This window comes from Podarcis liolepis (genome assembly GCF_965112155.1).
Source record: "Podarcis liolepis genome assembly, chromosome: 5".
NCBI classification, from domain to species: domain Eukaryota; kingdom Metazoa; phylum Chordata; class Lepidosauria; order Squamata; family Lacertidae; genus Podarcis; species Podarcis liolepis.
Genome location: NC_139556.1, coordinates 17,552,283 through 17,567,059, shown reverse-complemented (window position 1 = coordinate 17,567,059; position 14,777 = coordinate 17,552,283). Strand labels below are relative to the sequence as shown.

At 43.5% G+C, this 14,777-nt stretch overlaps 1 protein-coding gene across 31 annotated transcripts in view; it reads left to right on the top strand.

Moving 5' to 3' along the window:
• Positions 1 to 14,127, top strand: part of CAMK2G (calcium/calmodulin dependent protein kinase II gamma) — a 162,429-nt gene extending 148,302 nt beyond the window's left edge. For 15 of the 31 annotated variants that reach the window (XM_083502625.1, XM_083502618.1, XM_083502627.1 and 12 more), the window contains 4 exons: positions 6,186 to 6,261; positions 7,766 to 7,860; positions 9,137 to 9,385; positions 11,561 to 14,127. In XM_083502625.1, the coding sequence (XP_083358751.1) occupies positions 6,186 to 6,261; positions 7,766 to 7,860; positions 9,137 to 9,372 (407 nt within the window). In that variant the 3' untranslated portion in view covers positions 9,373 to 9,385; positions 11,561 to 14,127. Of the gene's footprint in view, positions 1 to 2,467; positions 2,600 to 6,185; positions 6,262 to 7,765; positions 7,861 to 9,136; positions 9,386 to 11,560 lie in introns of all 31 variants that reach the window. The other 16 variants (XM_083502637.1, XM_083502635.1, XM_083502609.1 and 13 more) reach the window with 3 other exon arrangements.
• Positions 14,128 to 14,777: the final 650 nt, after the last annotated feature.

Genomic DNA, 14,777 nt, shown 5'->3' with positions numbered 1-14,777 from the left:
TCTTCAGCTTCTGCAATATTCTTCCAGAATATTGACTCTCATTTCCAACACTTCATATTTTCAATCTGATTCATCTCTTCCCCCCCACCCCAGCCCGGAACCATTTCTGCTCATGTAACACTTTCCAGAGAAACTCCTTTCCCTCCCACAATAAAACGAAACCATGATCTAGCTAATTTCATATCCTCTTTTCCTTAGCCAGATACCATATACTTCCTTTGCGATCATTTAAAAAAGTGCTTCTTGATGTGTATTCTTGGGCATGACACTTGGTTTGGGGGTATATATGTATCTTATTATCTTATTTATTAGATTTATGTACCACCCTTCATCGTAAGATCTCATGGTGGTTCACAGAATAAAATACGGGATAAAAACAAGTAAATAATTTAAAACGAAACAGCAAAACGAAAACACCACCTTCCTGCAGACACATTTAAAAGGCTTTAGAATGTTAATCAGCCATTGTAGGGAAGAGGTTTAATTCTTCACCAGTGTTCAGAAATGTTCAGTAAACCGAAATCCTTGCTGGCCAGGAAGGCTTCTACCAAAAAGTTTGTTAGGTTACAGCTCTTATGGACACAATATCCTTTTCCTACATTGGTGCAGGGATAAGCATGAGATAAGGTGTTTCATCCCACAAGTGATTGCAGATGTAAACAGGAAGCCCTGATTGGCTGGGGTCTTCCAGCTTTTGCACATGGAGCAAACAAACACAGCGCACCATCTTCACAAGTGTCTATTCATGGGAAATGGGTGGGGAGGGACCACAGCACACAGCACGAAACCTTCTATGAAGGATTGCCCACCGGTGTGGAAGGAAATCATTGGTATAGCAATTAAAATCAGAAGACTTAAACTGCAGTTGTGTGAACCCATGCACATCACTTGCACACACAGAAAAACCAGAACTCAAAAACCCATTTCTGATATATTTTCTCTGTCCAGCAGCAACTCGGGGATAGTATAGCTGTCTAGATTCCTCACTATCCGTCTTGGGGAACTTTTGCAGATGTGTCAGAGCTGTGGTTATGATCCTGCATAGGGACCGCATGAGAAACACTAGCAGTTTGACTTCAGGTTCTCCCTCATTGAAGAGGCACACTTCAGCAGGGAATTGGAAACACAAGCAAATTCAGCCCCTATCTAGTAAAAAACAGATTTGAAAACCCTGCCCCCTTTTCCCTACTCTTTTCTTGTTCACCTGAAATTATCTGCTATCAATCCTTCAGAGACTTCTTTGTTAGTGCCCCTTGGTTTTCAGAGTTGAAATACTCCATTCAGCTCTAGCATCTCGGCTCATATTTTACTCTAAAACCAGGACTGGGTGCATGCTGTTTTAAAACAGCCCACTTGTGTAATGAGATAACAACTTGCAAAATTTTGTCTTAAGTCGTTTTGTTTCTGTGAGCTGTATGTGTGCGTGAAGCTGAACGTGGGCATTTAAGAGCAGGCGCATGGGAGGATAGTGATAGGGAACAGCTAACGAAGCAACATGGTTTTTGTTTTTTACATTTGTAATTCAAAGGCTATATGGAGATGATCTCTATCTCCTCTCCAGACAGTACAGTGGTGCCCCGCAAGACGAATGCCTCGCAAGACGGAAAACTCGCTAGACGAAAGAGTTTTCCGTTTTGGAGGTGCTTCGCAAAACGAATTTCCTATGGGCTTGCTTCGCAAGACGACAATGTCTTGCGAGTTCCTGCTGGTTTTTTTTCCTCCCCCCCCTTTCTAAGCCGCTAAGCCGCTTATCAGCTGATCCGATCAGCAGATAAGCCGCTAAAAGCTGCTAATAGCGCTAATCCGCTAATCCTTCAATGGGCTTGCTTTGCAAGACGAAAAAACCGCTAGGCGAAGAGAATCACAAAACGGATTCTTTTCGTCTTGCGAGGCACCACTGTACCCTCTTCCAAAACCTACAGGTCGGGTGAGAAAGTATTTGGAGGATTGGATTCAGCATTGCCTAGTTGTAATGAACATTCGTTGACAAGAGGAGACATTGTTTTCCATTCCAAACCGTTGCAAAGCCTTTGTCCCCCTCCTGTAAAGTAGAACCACAATGAGGCATGTTAGGGTCATGTAGAAACCCGACTCAGGCGGAGGCAAGGGAACCCTGCTTCTGTGCTTTCTCTGTTGCTCTTATGATTTGGAGTTTAGATCACTTCACCTTCTCCTTCCTCAAATCTTACTGTGTTTCTTAGTTAGAATCATAGAATCATAGAGTTGGAAGAGACCACAAGGGCCATCGAGTCCAACCCCCTGCCAAGTTGCTGTTTTGAAAGACTGAATCTCTTTGTAGGGATCCGGTTGCCCCACTTGGTTTGCATTGCAGAAGTTGGTGGCATTGCTGCCTCTGGGATTGTGTGTGTGTGTGTGTGTGTGTGTGTGTGTGTGTGTTTTCAATGCAGTCCTTATTTTGTTTTCTGGTTTTTATTTTTGTTTTAATGTGCTTGCATTTGTTTTGCAGCTACCACTACACAATCTTGTGAAGAGAAACTACTTGCCTGGGACAGCCCAGGGCAAACTGTGGAGTTGGATCGTGCTCAGTCGGAGCCTGTTCTAACTCCTGTAGTTCCATTTGCACTTAACAATCCGCCATGTAAGTTAGCTTTGTAGTAGCAGGAGTAGAAAACAAACCAACCTAGTACTTAGCCTCCTTACTTCTCTACCTTTTCTGAACCTTTATCTCTCATTTTTCCAAGATATATATTCCTCTCCCTCACTCCCCCTCTTTGAATTACTTCTTTCTCCTGAAATGGCTAGCTAGGAGCAAGAAGCCCCAGTTCAGACCTCCGTTAGGCACATGAAAACATCAGCCCCAAACAGCAAGCACAATTCTCAAGCTGCAATTGCCGACAAAAAAGCAAAAAAAGTTACTCCATCTAATGTTTCCAGCCTTAGCAAAGCTCCAAACTCGGAATAAATAAATCCGTACCATAGATATGCCATCTGTCACCATTCCATCCACTTCCACAGTTTTAATGCATTGGAGATTGCTGTGTGGATGTTTAGAGAAATACCAGTATTTTGATATCATCCAGCTCTCCTTGTTCTGTAGCCTCAATTCCTGTATGTTGATAGGGTAAGGTGGCGTTACTTGGTGGTATATCATAATGTTCTGCGTGTAAAACATCAATCCTGATAGCGCCCCTGAAAAGGTTTTCTGGCTACAGTGATGGGAAAGACACTGAAACCTTAGAGATGCATTCTCAGTCAGTGTAGACAGTGTTGTGTTTGGCCCTGGCATGGAGTGTATTTGTATATTCATACACCATACAACACTTCTTGTTATGTAGCTGCAATTCCTAAGCATTCACCACAGTAGAGGACTGGAAGGCAAGTGTGCTACTTCCAGGTGAAATCCAAGCATCACTGGAGGGAAATGGTTTAGCAGCTTGCATGTATGATGTTGAGGGTCTGAGAATGGCTTCCATGTGCTTCCAAACCATTTCTGCATGAAAAATGCCAATGTGGTAATTCCAGGGGTGTCTTCTCTCTGATTTGGCCAGCTGCAATCTGTGCAGCTGGGGCACTGAAGGGAGACAAAATAGAGCTGCCTTTTGCTCCTTTTTTGGGAGGATGCAGCAGGAGGTGAAGGTTCAAAATGTACACTGCATCTCTCCATGTGATGAACAGGCCACCTCAGCACATCCATATGCTACCCCGGTTGTTGGGACAGCATTTCACTTGTAAATGTGAAAAAATAGGTCCCGTCATAATCACTTAAGACTAGTAACAGTAGCATCCATACAGAAAGTTCATAAGGCATGTGAAGTCATTGATGGCCTTGCTGATAGATAGAGCTGTTCTTTCTGCTCTGGGAAATAAAAACATTGATAGATGGGGTATGAAGTGGTTTGTCCCACTTTACAGAGGTCTTGTTGCTGTTATTGGCTATTCATTCATTCATTCATTCATTCGTTTGTTTCTGCCCTGCCCTTTACCTCAAAGGACTCCAGGGAAGCTTAGTGACTATATGTCTTACCTGTGTAGATGAAACAACACATATGAACAGCAGCCAGTGACTTCCAATGTGTGGTGCCTTGCGCCACCAGATTCAGCTCAGACCTGAACCCTAGAAACTACCTCTTGTCCTGTTCCCGTATGGTTCCAACAAGAGCTTTTCTGCTGTCACACTTCTGTAATTTATGTGTGCAACAGCTGAGTGAATTTTGAATTTGGTGGAACTATAGACAGTCTCAAATTAAGTTTTGAGCTCTATCTCTTTTGACCAAAACAAGGGCCAAGGGCAATCACACTCATGGAAATGTCTAATAACAGAGAAAGGCAGTGTTCTTTTCCATCCAGGTAGCATATCTCTATGCATTCAAGGCCTGCAGTTGGTTCAGTTCTTAGAACTTGCTCAGCTTTGTTTTAATTGAATTGGAGTAAAGGAGCAGCAGATACTGCTGCCTGACTGGGGTGCCTCAGTGCCTCTAAAAATTGGGGACACCTCTACTCCCACCAGCTCTTGTTGGGCAACTCAACACTATGCCCATGGAAACACCTCTTATACAGGTATTAATATACAGAGACAGTGTACATTTGAAAGCCAGATCCCAGGGGCATTCTGCTGTACACGGCCATTTTGGAACAAGCTCAAACTTGGAGCCTTAAAAAATCCCCCTAAACATTGAAAAACATCATCTGAAGAAGTGTGCATGCACATGAAAGCTTATACCCAGAACAAACTTAGTTGGTCTCTTAAGGTGCTATTGGACAATTTTTAAATTTTATTTATTTACTTTGACTGTGTCAGACCAACACGGATACCTACCTGAATTGAAAAACATGTTATTGCACCCACTTACAAAACAGCATATATCAGTGCATGATGCAGACTGGAAAAACCCCCACAAAGTTGTGTGCAAAATTCCTGGCAAGCTACAATACATGGCTGGTGGTCTTCATTCAACCTGATGGTTCACAGTTCCTTAGTGAGACCACAGGAGCTGTGGCTGATTGTATGGCTGAGAATAGGTTCCATTGTGCCAGAATCGTTCCTACAAATAGTGTGTGTAGCAGTATTTGATAGTGGTACAGTAAGGCATAATCCAATATAATTACGCAGTAGGAGCAGATGTGAATAAGGTGGCTCAGGCTAACAAATGGATGGGTGGTTTGTGTCCTGAGAGGTGGTCAGGTGAAAGAGGAAGGTGATACTAGAGCTAGGAATCTTTCATGGGCACAACATTTTGATACAGGAAGGCTCTCAGGAGCTGTTTTAGATCCTGTGCTGGTGGGAGTCTTGGTCCCGAACATCTGAAGGGCACTAGGTTGGCAAAGGATGGCTTAAGCCATCAAACAGGCATTTATAGGCAGTTTCTGTAGACCTGTCAGTGTGTCATCCTTTTGTTCATCTCTTTGGGGATCTATGGAACTGAAGCCCACAGTTCGAAGAAGTGAGGGACTTCTGTGGCCCAGTGCAAACATAATGCAGTTTGTGCAGGCACACTTTCCTTCCCTGAGCTCCCTCTGGAATGACTCTCACATTCTTTCCTTCTCATCTTTTAGCAATGGCTTGGTATTCTCTGTATGTGCCAGTGCAAATTACAGTGAACGCAAACCAGGTTCATTGGAAACTATGGTTTGCACGCCCACTTCAAAGCATGGTTCCACTCCTGGGTTTATGAGGGAGCCATGTTTTGCATTAAGTACCCTTTGTGACAGTGGGCATGCAATAAGGGACGGAAAATTGAGAGGAAAGTTGCAGAGGGAGCACCTGAGCTCCTGGCCCTGCTGCCATTGCTGTCACCATGATTGAGGTCAGGATCATCATGCCTGCAGCAGACCCCTCTCTCTCCATATCTACACCTCAGATTTAAATGATGCAGTGGGTCTTTCCACCTTAGAAACAGTGTAATGGAAATGTGACGGTAGTCTGATCCTTGGTGCTCTCCACATAAATCCTGCGCAGATTGTTAGAGCCAAGCCTTTTCTTGGCGTAGCAGTGCTGCTGTTCGAACTGCTGCCTTCTCCCTTCTTCCTGCATTCCTTCCATCTTCCAGACTCCATTCCTTCCAATATGTAGCTGTCATTACTGCTGTTCTGGAATTCAAGAGAGCAACCACCGCTGCGAACACTGCTCTGTTGAATCTCCGGAAGGGAGCACTTGCTTGCCATATGTTTTGTCCCAGCTCCCATGTGCCGTAAAGCTGCCTCTTTTTTTTTATTCCCTTCTCCAGTGCGTAAACAAGAGATCATAAAGATAACGGAGCAGCTGATTGAGGCAATCAACAACGGAGACTTCGAGGCATACACGTAAGTGGAGAAACACAGGGCGGGGGCATGCTGTTCAGTTGGCCATTCGAAGCCAGATAATTTGGGTCAAAGAATACATAACCATGGGGTGGTGAGGTGGAGAAGGGGAGTAGAAAATAGCAAAATCCTACCGTATTTTTCGCTCTATAAGACACACCCGACCATAAGACACACCTTTAGTTTTTAGAGGAGGAAAACAAGAAAAGCCAGCAAGAGCCGCAGACACGCTTGTTCGGTGCGGCTCTTTAAAGATAGAGTGGCTCTTGCTGGCTTTTCCAGGAGGTGGGAGAAGGGACGGGCGCGCTGCCCTCCGTCCCTTCTCCCACTTCCCTGAAAAGCCAGAGGAAGCTGTGCAGCTATCGCTGAAGCCAGCAGAGCAAGAGCGATAGCTGCGCAGCAGCTCTTGCTCTGATGGCTTCCCAGTGAAGTGGGATGAGAGACGGAAGGGGCTCCATAAGGGCATTTGGAGGGCCAAAGATTTTCTGATTTACATGAATAAATGCAGCTACTTTAGTAGAAATGCAGAGGTGAATACTAATAAGTACTCTCTGTTGCATAGAGGAGTGTGTGCAAGCATGCACATACATAAACACAACCAAACAAGCTTATTTTCCCAACATATGAACTTAAAGTCAGTGATTAGTGTTCTTTCCCCCCATAATGCATTGCAAACTCTTCCTGGCAGCACATTCTCTAGGAAGCTAAAAGGGCTGTCATAAAGTGGGGGGAAGCCAGCATCCTATATGAAGTTGATAAGGAACAAAGGCATGTATAGATATGAATTCCAGCTGTGTTCCATCAAACTGTTCAGGAGGAGATGAGTGTTTTCTTCTGAAAGGCATGATTTGATTCCTCCCAGTTTGATCCATTTCACGAGAGGGTAGGAGCTAGGACAAGTCAAAAGCTCTAAAAAAGTTTACAAGAAGTGTGGTCAGAATGAAACCACCTTTCAGCAACATCCCATCAACACAAAGCATACCTCGTAATTTTTTATTAGCTGTTAAGTTCTGCATCCCTTAGACAGAGAGTCTTCTCTGAAAAGATAGCTGATTAATTTGAAAGTAAATAATAATTTTAAGCTGCTGGCTGGGAGGGAATGCAAAATGCCTGGGGTTCAATCCTAGAGCACTTGGCGTAAACTGTAATGTGGGAATGGTAATGAATATGATTGGGCACCTGTGTGGGAGAAGAGTAAAAGCACTTTTAACTTTTAGAGAATGAGTTGAAAATTAGTGTTTTCACCCTAAAATGTGAAGACTGCTTCCATTCCCTTAAGATCTGCTTCCCACTTCATGAGAAGTTAGCAGCAGCAGCAGGTGCCTAGCCTTGAAGCTTCAGATTGCTTAGGGCTTAGGAAAATAGGTTATAATACTTAAGGAAGCTCAGCTTTCTGTTCCTGGTTGGGGAGCCCTCTGAATCAAAACTGCATGGTGCAAACAGTCTATATTGACACAGGCTGTAGGTTCAGATACCAATGAGATCCTTTGTACTTCGTTTCTTGCAGGAAGATCTGTGACCCTGGATTAACCTCATTTGAACCTGAAGCACTGGGGAATCTCGTGGAGGGAATGGATTTCCACAAGTTTTACTTTGAGAACTGTGAGTGGTAGATAACTGGCAACACCAAAATTACCCTTGACCCTGCTTGCTTAGATAGGAAAGAACTGCAGTTTTAAGACCATCTCTGGACTTACATTGGCAGTGGGGAGCTTACTGTAAGTGTATTATCCTGGAAATTTGCACTCCAGAATTCTCCTCTTAGTTTTTCTTTTAATTGGAATTTTTATATCAGTTGCCTGATACACCATCAAACTACAACCCTCAGAGCCTGTCCATAAGGATACCATGATTGACGGTATTGAAAGCTGCAGAAAAATCTAGAGCTTCTCCTTATATGGGCCATTCATTTGGGACACCAAGGCAATTAGTTTCTGTGCTGAAGGCACACCTAAAACTAGATTGAAATGAATCCTGATAATTGGTGTAATTCAGCAGTGTCCGAAGATTCGTAGCAGCCCCAGAAGTGGATATTTGTGACTGGCCAATTAGTTGTTAAAATCCTCAGGTTCCAAAAAAAAGGGTTTCTTCAGCAGTGATTTCACAACCATCTGATTTATCAACCATGTGGTTTTGAAGATACTCTTGGTTTCCACTCTTGCTTGAATATAAATGAATAAATTATTAGAGGTATGGGTTGACAGAAATTCCCTGCAAATAAGCATCAATGTGCAGAAGAAAAGGGGAGGGGGTCGTAGCAGGACACAGATGTGAACTCCACCTTGTCTACTTCTTTAGAAAGGCAGTGAATACATGAATAAGTATCAAGCAAGGTTCAGGTCCTTTCCTCCGTGCTATAACCAACACTTGAAATATAGCCACTTATAAGCAGGCTCTGACTGTTGAAATCTCTCCAGAGGCTGGTGGAGAAAAATGATGGCTCCTTTCTCTGCATGTTGTTTATGTTTGTTTTATTTCTCCTTAGCAGTCAACTTTTCCTGCTGTTGCAGGTTAATATATACCTGCAACACCAGAACACAATATGTCCCTTGGAAAAAACAACCATTGTTTTTGATTTTCAAAGAATCCTTTAGGTTCACAGCGTCATAATAAAAAAAGTAACCTGCTTCTCCAGGAGCCTGAGATTAATTCATTTTAAGAAAATTATTCGAGGGAGTGGAGCATAGAAGCAATTAGGAAAAGGAAGGAGTTTTGTGGGGCAGTTGGTCGGACTGCTTCATTATGGTCTGACTGCGATGGAAAGGAAGGCAAAAGATGTGTGATCTATGGGGGGAAGTGACCAAAGTAATGAATGAAATAAACCTGTTTCTCTCTGCAAGGTTAGGGGGAATTCTCATTGTTTCACATGTCTCCCCAGTATTGTCCAAGAACAACAGCAAGCCAATCCACACCACCATCCTGAACCCCCACGTTCACGTTATTGGTGATGACGCAGCCTGCATTGCCTACATCCGCTTGACACAGTATATTGATGGTCAAGGCCGACCCCGCACCACGCAGTCGGAAGAAACCCGTGTTTGGCACCGCCGTGATGGCAAGTGGCTGAATGTCCACTACCACTGCTCTGGGGCCCCGGCAGCTCCACTCCAGTGAAGCTGAAAGATGGGTATGTTGGGCCAGGAAAGTCTCTCCAGTACAAAGAGGAAGTATAATACGGCAGAGGAAGCCTTACCAAGGAGACCTGTGGATGGGAACTTGCAAAGATACATGGCGGTTCAGATCTCTTGGCTAAGTAGATAATGCTCACTACTGTTTTCCCAGCAGTGAAGCGCAAAGCATGCTGAAGGTGTCAGACCTATCTGGTAGGGGTGGAAAAGGCAAAGGAGAAGGATGAACAAGACAAATGTAATTTTCTCCCCTTAGTGTTGTTTCACAGTTGTCCTTGTTCGGCCATCTTGAAGATTGTTGGGAGGTTCCAGCTGCCTCAAAAGACGTCTCCAGTCTCTGGAGGTGCAGGCTAATTCAGTGCTGAATTCCCTCCTGTCCAGTGGCGTAGCGTGGGGGGTGCAGGGGGTGCCGGCTGCACCGGGCGCAACATCTGGGGGTTAGGGTTAGGGGGCGCAAATCCATGGGTTAGGGGGTGCAAATCCATGGGTTAGGGGGCGCAAATTACTTGCCTTGCCCCGGGTGCTGACAACCCACGCTACGCCACTGCTCCTGTCTACAAGAATAGGAATTCACCGAGCCAGAAATTTATGATCTATGCCTGGTGTTTCTCATGGTCTCCTGTTGAAGACCGTGTTGGGCAAAATCATGTACAAAATGCAGCGTGTCCCAATGTCTGGAATTGTTGGAGATTTAGCTTTGACAGCTTCAGAAGAGTGTTGGATACTTAATTCAGACAGAAAGCACTCAAGGCTGAAAGTCATAAAGATATGTTTAGTTTTATAGGAGTTTAGCTCCAGGGAAGGAGCCAACCTCTGGTTGTTAAAATGCTACAGGTTAGAAGGATGTACCATACACTGAAGCCTACATTTCTTGGCTCCTGACTTGATCCCCTCACTTCCTGTATTCACATAGATAAGAAGGAAATAAATGGTTCCAACCTGTTCCAACAATTTACTCCTGATACCATCTGCAGTGATAAACAGCATAGTTAATCTGCTCGTGCTGTTAATACATTTATATTTTTATACATATAGGAACATGTTGTCAATTCTGTTTACAAGTGAAGTACTACAGTTTGGTTGCATTTTAAAGGCACCTAACCCATCCCCCCAGTTCATTCTCTTTGACATGAATTCCTTTTGCTCTTTTTCCACCACTGAATCTTGAACCGTGGTTAAACATTTCATTGGCGCCACCATGAGACATAGCTAACCAGGGTTCATTATTGAACGGGGTTTGCTAACCAGATTTCTGTCTTGGGGAATCCTGACTTCCACTAAGTGCAGTGCTGAGATTATAGTTAACTCGAGTTAAAATACTTAACGGGAGCTTGCAAAAACAGGACCCCCCCCCAAAAAAACCTGCCTAATTATGCTAGCTGCTGGGTAATGTCAGCTGTTCCATTAACCTGGCCACAGTGATCCATGCGACGGTCACCTCCATGCTTGACTACTGTAATTCGCTCTATGTGGGGCTGCCCTTGAAGCTGTCCCAGAAACTCCAGCGGATGCAGAATGCTGCAGCAAGGCTCCTCACAGGGTCTCTGCCATGAGAGCATATTCACCCAGTGCTTTTCCAGCTACACTAGCTCCCAGTGGAGTACAAGGTCAGATTTAAGGTGCTGGTTTTGACCTTTAAAGCCCTTCACATCGTAGGACCCTCATACCTACGGGACCGCCTCTCCCAGTATGCCCCACGGAGAGCCTCAAGGTCCATAAATAGCAACACCCTAGTGGTCCCGGGCCCTAAGGAAGTTAGATTAGCTTCAACCAGAGCCAGGGCCTTTTCAACTCTGGTTCTGGCCTGGTGGAACACTCTGCCTCATGAGACCAGGGCACTGCAGGATCTGATTTCTTTCCACAGGGCCTGTAAGACAGAGTTGTTCCGCCTGGCCTTTGGCTTGGAGCCAATTTGATTCCCTCCCCCTCTTTCTTTTTTCTTTTTCTTTCTCCTCCTGCGATGAGGCTACATATTAATATTTTAATGTTGAATTTTAATTTTGTTTTTAAGTTGTATTCATTCTACTTGTTTTTATTATTGCTTGTTAGCACCCTGAGCCCGGCCTTGGCTGGGGAGGGCGGGGTATAAATAAAAATTATTATTATTATTATTATTACATTTTCTTCTGTCTTCCCCCCCCCCCTTCAAATCCGTCTCCTCTTTCTGACTGCAGCAGCTTTCGGAGATACTCGGCGGGAGGGCAATATCTTCTCAGCAAGCAGCTCTGGAGTGCCTGAATTACAGCAACGGTCATGTTCGTTTTGACGTTTAAAAAAAAATATATGAATTACAAACCGGCAGCAGCCAAATGCACGAAACCCTGCATGAATCTGAGGCTCCGGGCGCTGCCGCCTTTCTGTTGTTTTTCCATGGATCCATCGTGTCTGTTTCTGCTGTACGAAGGTGTCTTTTAAATCTCAAGAGAGAAACCCATATTGTTTGTATAGAAAAGAGATCATCATCCATGACGGAGTGTCCAGCGCCTCCTCTCCAGGGCTGATGATGGGGCAGCAGCTGTGGAGCATCTTTCAGAACCGGAGCAAAGAAGGGGGAAGAGAAAGCAGCTCAGGCAGCAAAATGCTGGAACCTGTGCTCTGTGAAGGCACAGTGGGAACTAACATGTCCAGGCTATGCTGCAGCTTTAATCGGCGAGATGTGGCTGGCGGCGAGCTCTCGGGGCCAGCGTGGAGAAAAGGGGGCAAGGTGGAAGGAGGACATTTCTCAGCCCTTTGCCATACAGCAGACTGACTTGAGCCCAAGGGTCAGCGGTGGAGATGTGCAGCAGCCAGCCGTTTGCTCGGCCACTGGGTCCCACTGATGGACTGCGTTAAAATGAACAAGAATGTTTTAAGGAACAAATGTGAGCTGGATTAAATAGCGTAGGAGCTTGCTCTTCAGAGGTGCACTGATTTTTATTTTATTTTTTAAGAAACAGCCACTCCTTGGAGGCATGAAGTCAGCTTATAAGGGCAAAGTTTAAGAGCAAATGATATTAGGGGGAAGAGGGTACACGAATGGCTTGTTTTGATTTTGTTTTGTTTAGAATAGATGGGATCCAGATTGCTGCGGAATATGTGCTGCTTAGGAAACAGTTGAAAAGCTTTGTGTTAACATCCTGCCCTGAAGTTTTGCACACACACATGCGTTAGCTTCCTGTATGGTGTGTAACTTAGTTTGTGTTTTATACTGAAATAGATTATATATATATATAAATATATATATGCACCCCTGTAACTATGGGGCTTGCTGGTTTCCCGGTTTTATTTGTTTTCTGATAAATGAGCAAAGGGAGCCAGCGACTTCAGGCAAGTGCTTTTTCCACTAGCCCAGTCCCTCTGACACAGCTTTGTTTCCTGTTGTTCCATTGGGTGTATTTTATTTTCTTTAATCTCTCTCCCTCCTATCATCTGTGGTGGTGTGTTTACTCAGTTAAACGTTGAATCAGAACTTTGGTTTTACTTTATGCAGAAGGTTCTCCAGTTTCTGCTGTAGTTACGACTAGGAACCCAACACACCCATATAGGGGATTGCCAGTTTGCACTGGCCACAATTGTCTCCCTTGCCACCAAGAAGGGCAAGCATTGCTCTTTATTCCCTACATAGAAAATGTTTGACAGTTGTACACCTTGGCCATTGTTTTACCCATTTTTTATGTAGTAGAAGTGGGATAGAAACCTTCCCGGTAAACTTCAACGTTCAGATTGACTCCCTGTCTTCTAGACACGGAGATCACCAAATCGCTTTTGCATGTATGGTCACTTAAATTTGAGAATATGGGATTCCATTACACTCCAGCCCTTTGCTGCCTAAAAAGGACTAAGCAGAATAGCAGGAAGACAACCTTTTGATGGAGTTTTAGGACAACAGAAAGTTGCAACGATCCCATGGAACAGAAGGAATGTGTTTTCTACTTTGCAGTGAACATCCTAGCTTCTGTTACTGCTAACAAGGCTGATAGCTCAGTCCCACTGCATTTATCACGGCATTTATCACAGCTTATCTTCAGCACAGCAAAGGGAATTTACCCTTTGCGAGGTTTGTCTGCGCAAATCCTTCAACCCTTTTCAGCCTCGTCTAGAGCCAAGTGAAGGAGAAAAGGAATGCTGTCTCAAGTAGTGGGATAGAAGTGAGACCTTTAATGTAAAACATCCTTAGATAGCACTAAGCTTAGTGAGTGAGGCGACAAAGAAAATCCTTGATAATTTTATTCAGGTTTTTAACAATAAAGCCACGAAGTGGGGAACAGGAAATTAGTTATGCAGCTTTTTAAAAATAACAAATTCTGCATGCTTTTAGGTCTGATCTTTCCTTGTCTCTTTATCTGAAGATTATTAATGATAAACCCTCTCTGTATTAAGTATCTGCATCTTTCAAAAATATTTTTTTTTTTGGAACAGTTTTGAGTTGAAGTTTTTTGTCTTTGTTTTTGCACAGTCTTCGAGACATGTTCTAATTTAATGAGAACCTTAGCTTGGTATGGCCATTATCCAACACAGCTATAAACCTTTAGCATTCTTAATGTTCTCTTATGGGGTTAATGTAAGCATCTATATATAATATTATATCAAGTTTTAAACAGGAAATGGAAGATGTTTGATGCAAAAATTTTGCATGATAGAGAATTAATTGAAATCAAGTTAGGCTTTTTTCTGAATGTTGGTAGAACCTTCATAGCTTTGTTATAATGAAACCTTGAACCGGAAATATTTAATAAAATAACATTTAAATGGTGCAAAGTCATATAGTACTCTTGTATTCTCCTGACTTTTTGGGGAAAATAGGCCTTGGGCTGTTTAGACACACACTGCTTTCTCAAATCTGCTAATAAGAGGCAAATTCATTTGATTGCATTTTTCATTTCTGGTGAATCAGCTCGTTTTGGATATGTGTATAAATATGATAGCTGACCTATAGAAAAGGAAAAAGAATGCAAAGAAATTAGTGCATCCAAAAATATTGGGGGGACGCAATAGAATTTTGTTGAATTACTGCTGACTTGCTACACATTAAAAATCATGTTGTGTTACACACTTTTTGTTTTATGCCACCCAAGTTATTGCAAATCTCTTGCCTTTTTATGAGGACAAAATAGGTATGAAGTCTAGTGTGGTGTATGCAACTACCGTATTTTTCGCTCTATAACACGCACTCGACCATAACACGCACGTAGTTTTTAGAGGAGGAAAATCCGTAGGCATGCCACCCGTAGGCATTCCCTCTATAACACGCACAGATATTTCCCCTTACTTTTCAGGAGGAAAAAAGTGAGTGTTATGGTGCAAAAAATATGGTAAATCATGTTGCATTACATTAGACCCAGTGTTGTTTGATGATACATCAGGTGCCTTGTCATTCTTTTTTTTTTTACTTTTTACTTTTTCTGTGTTCAG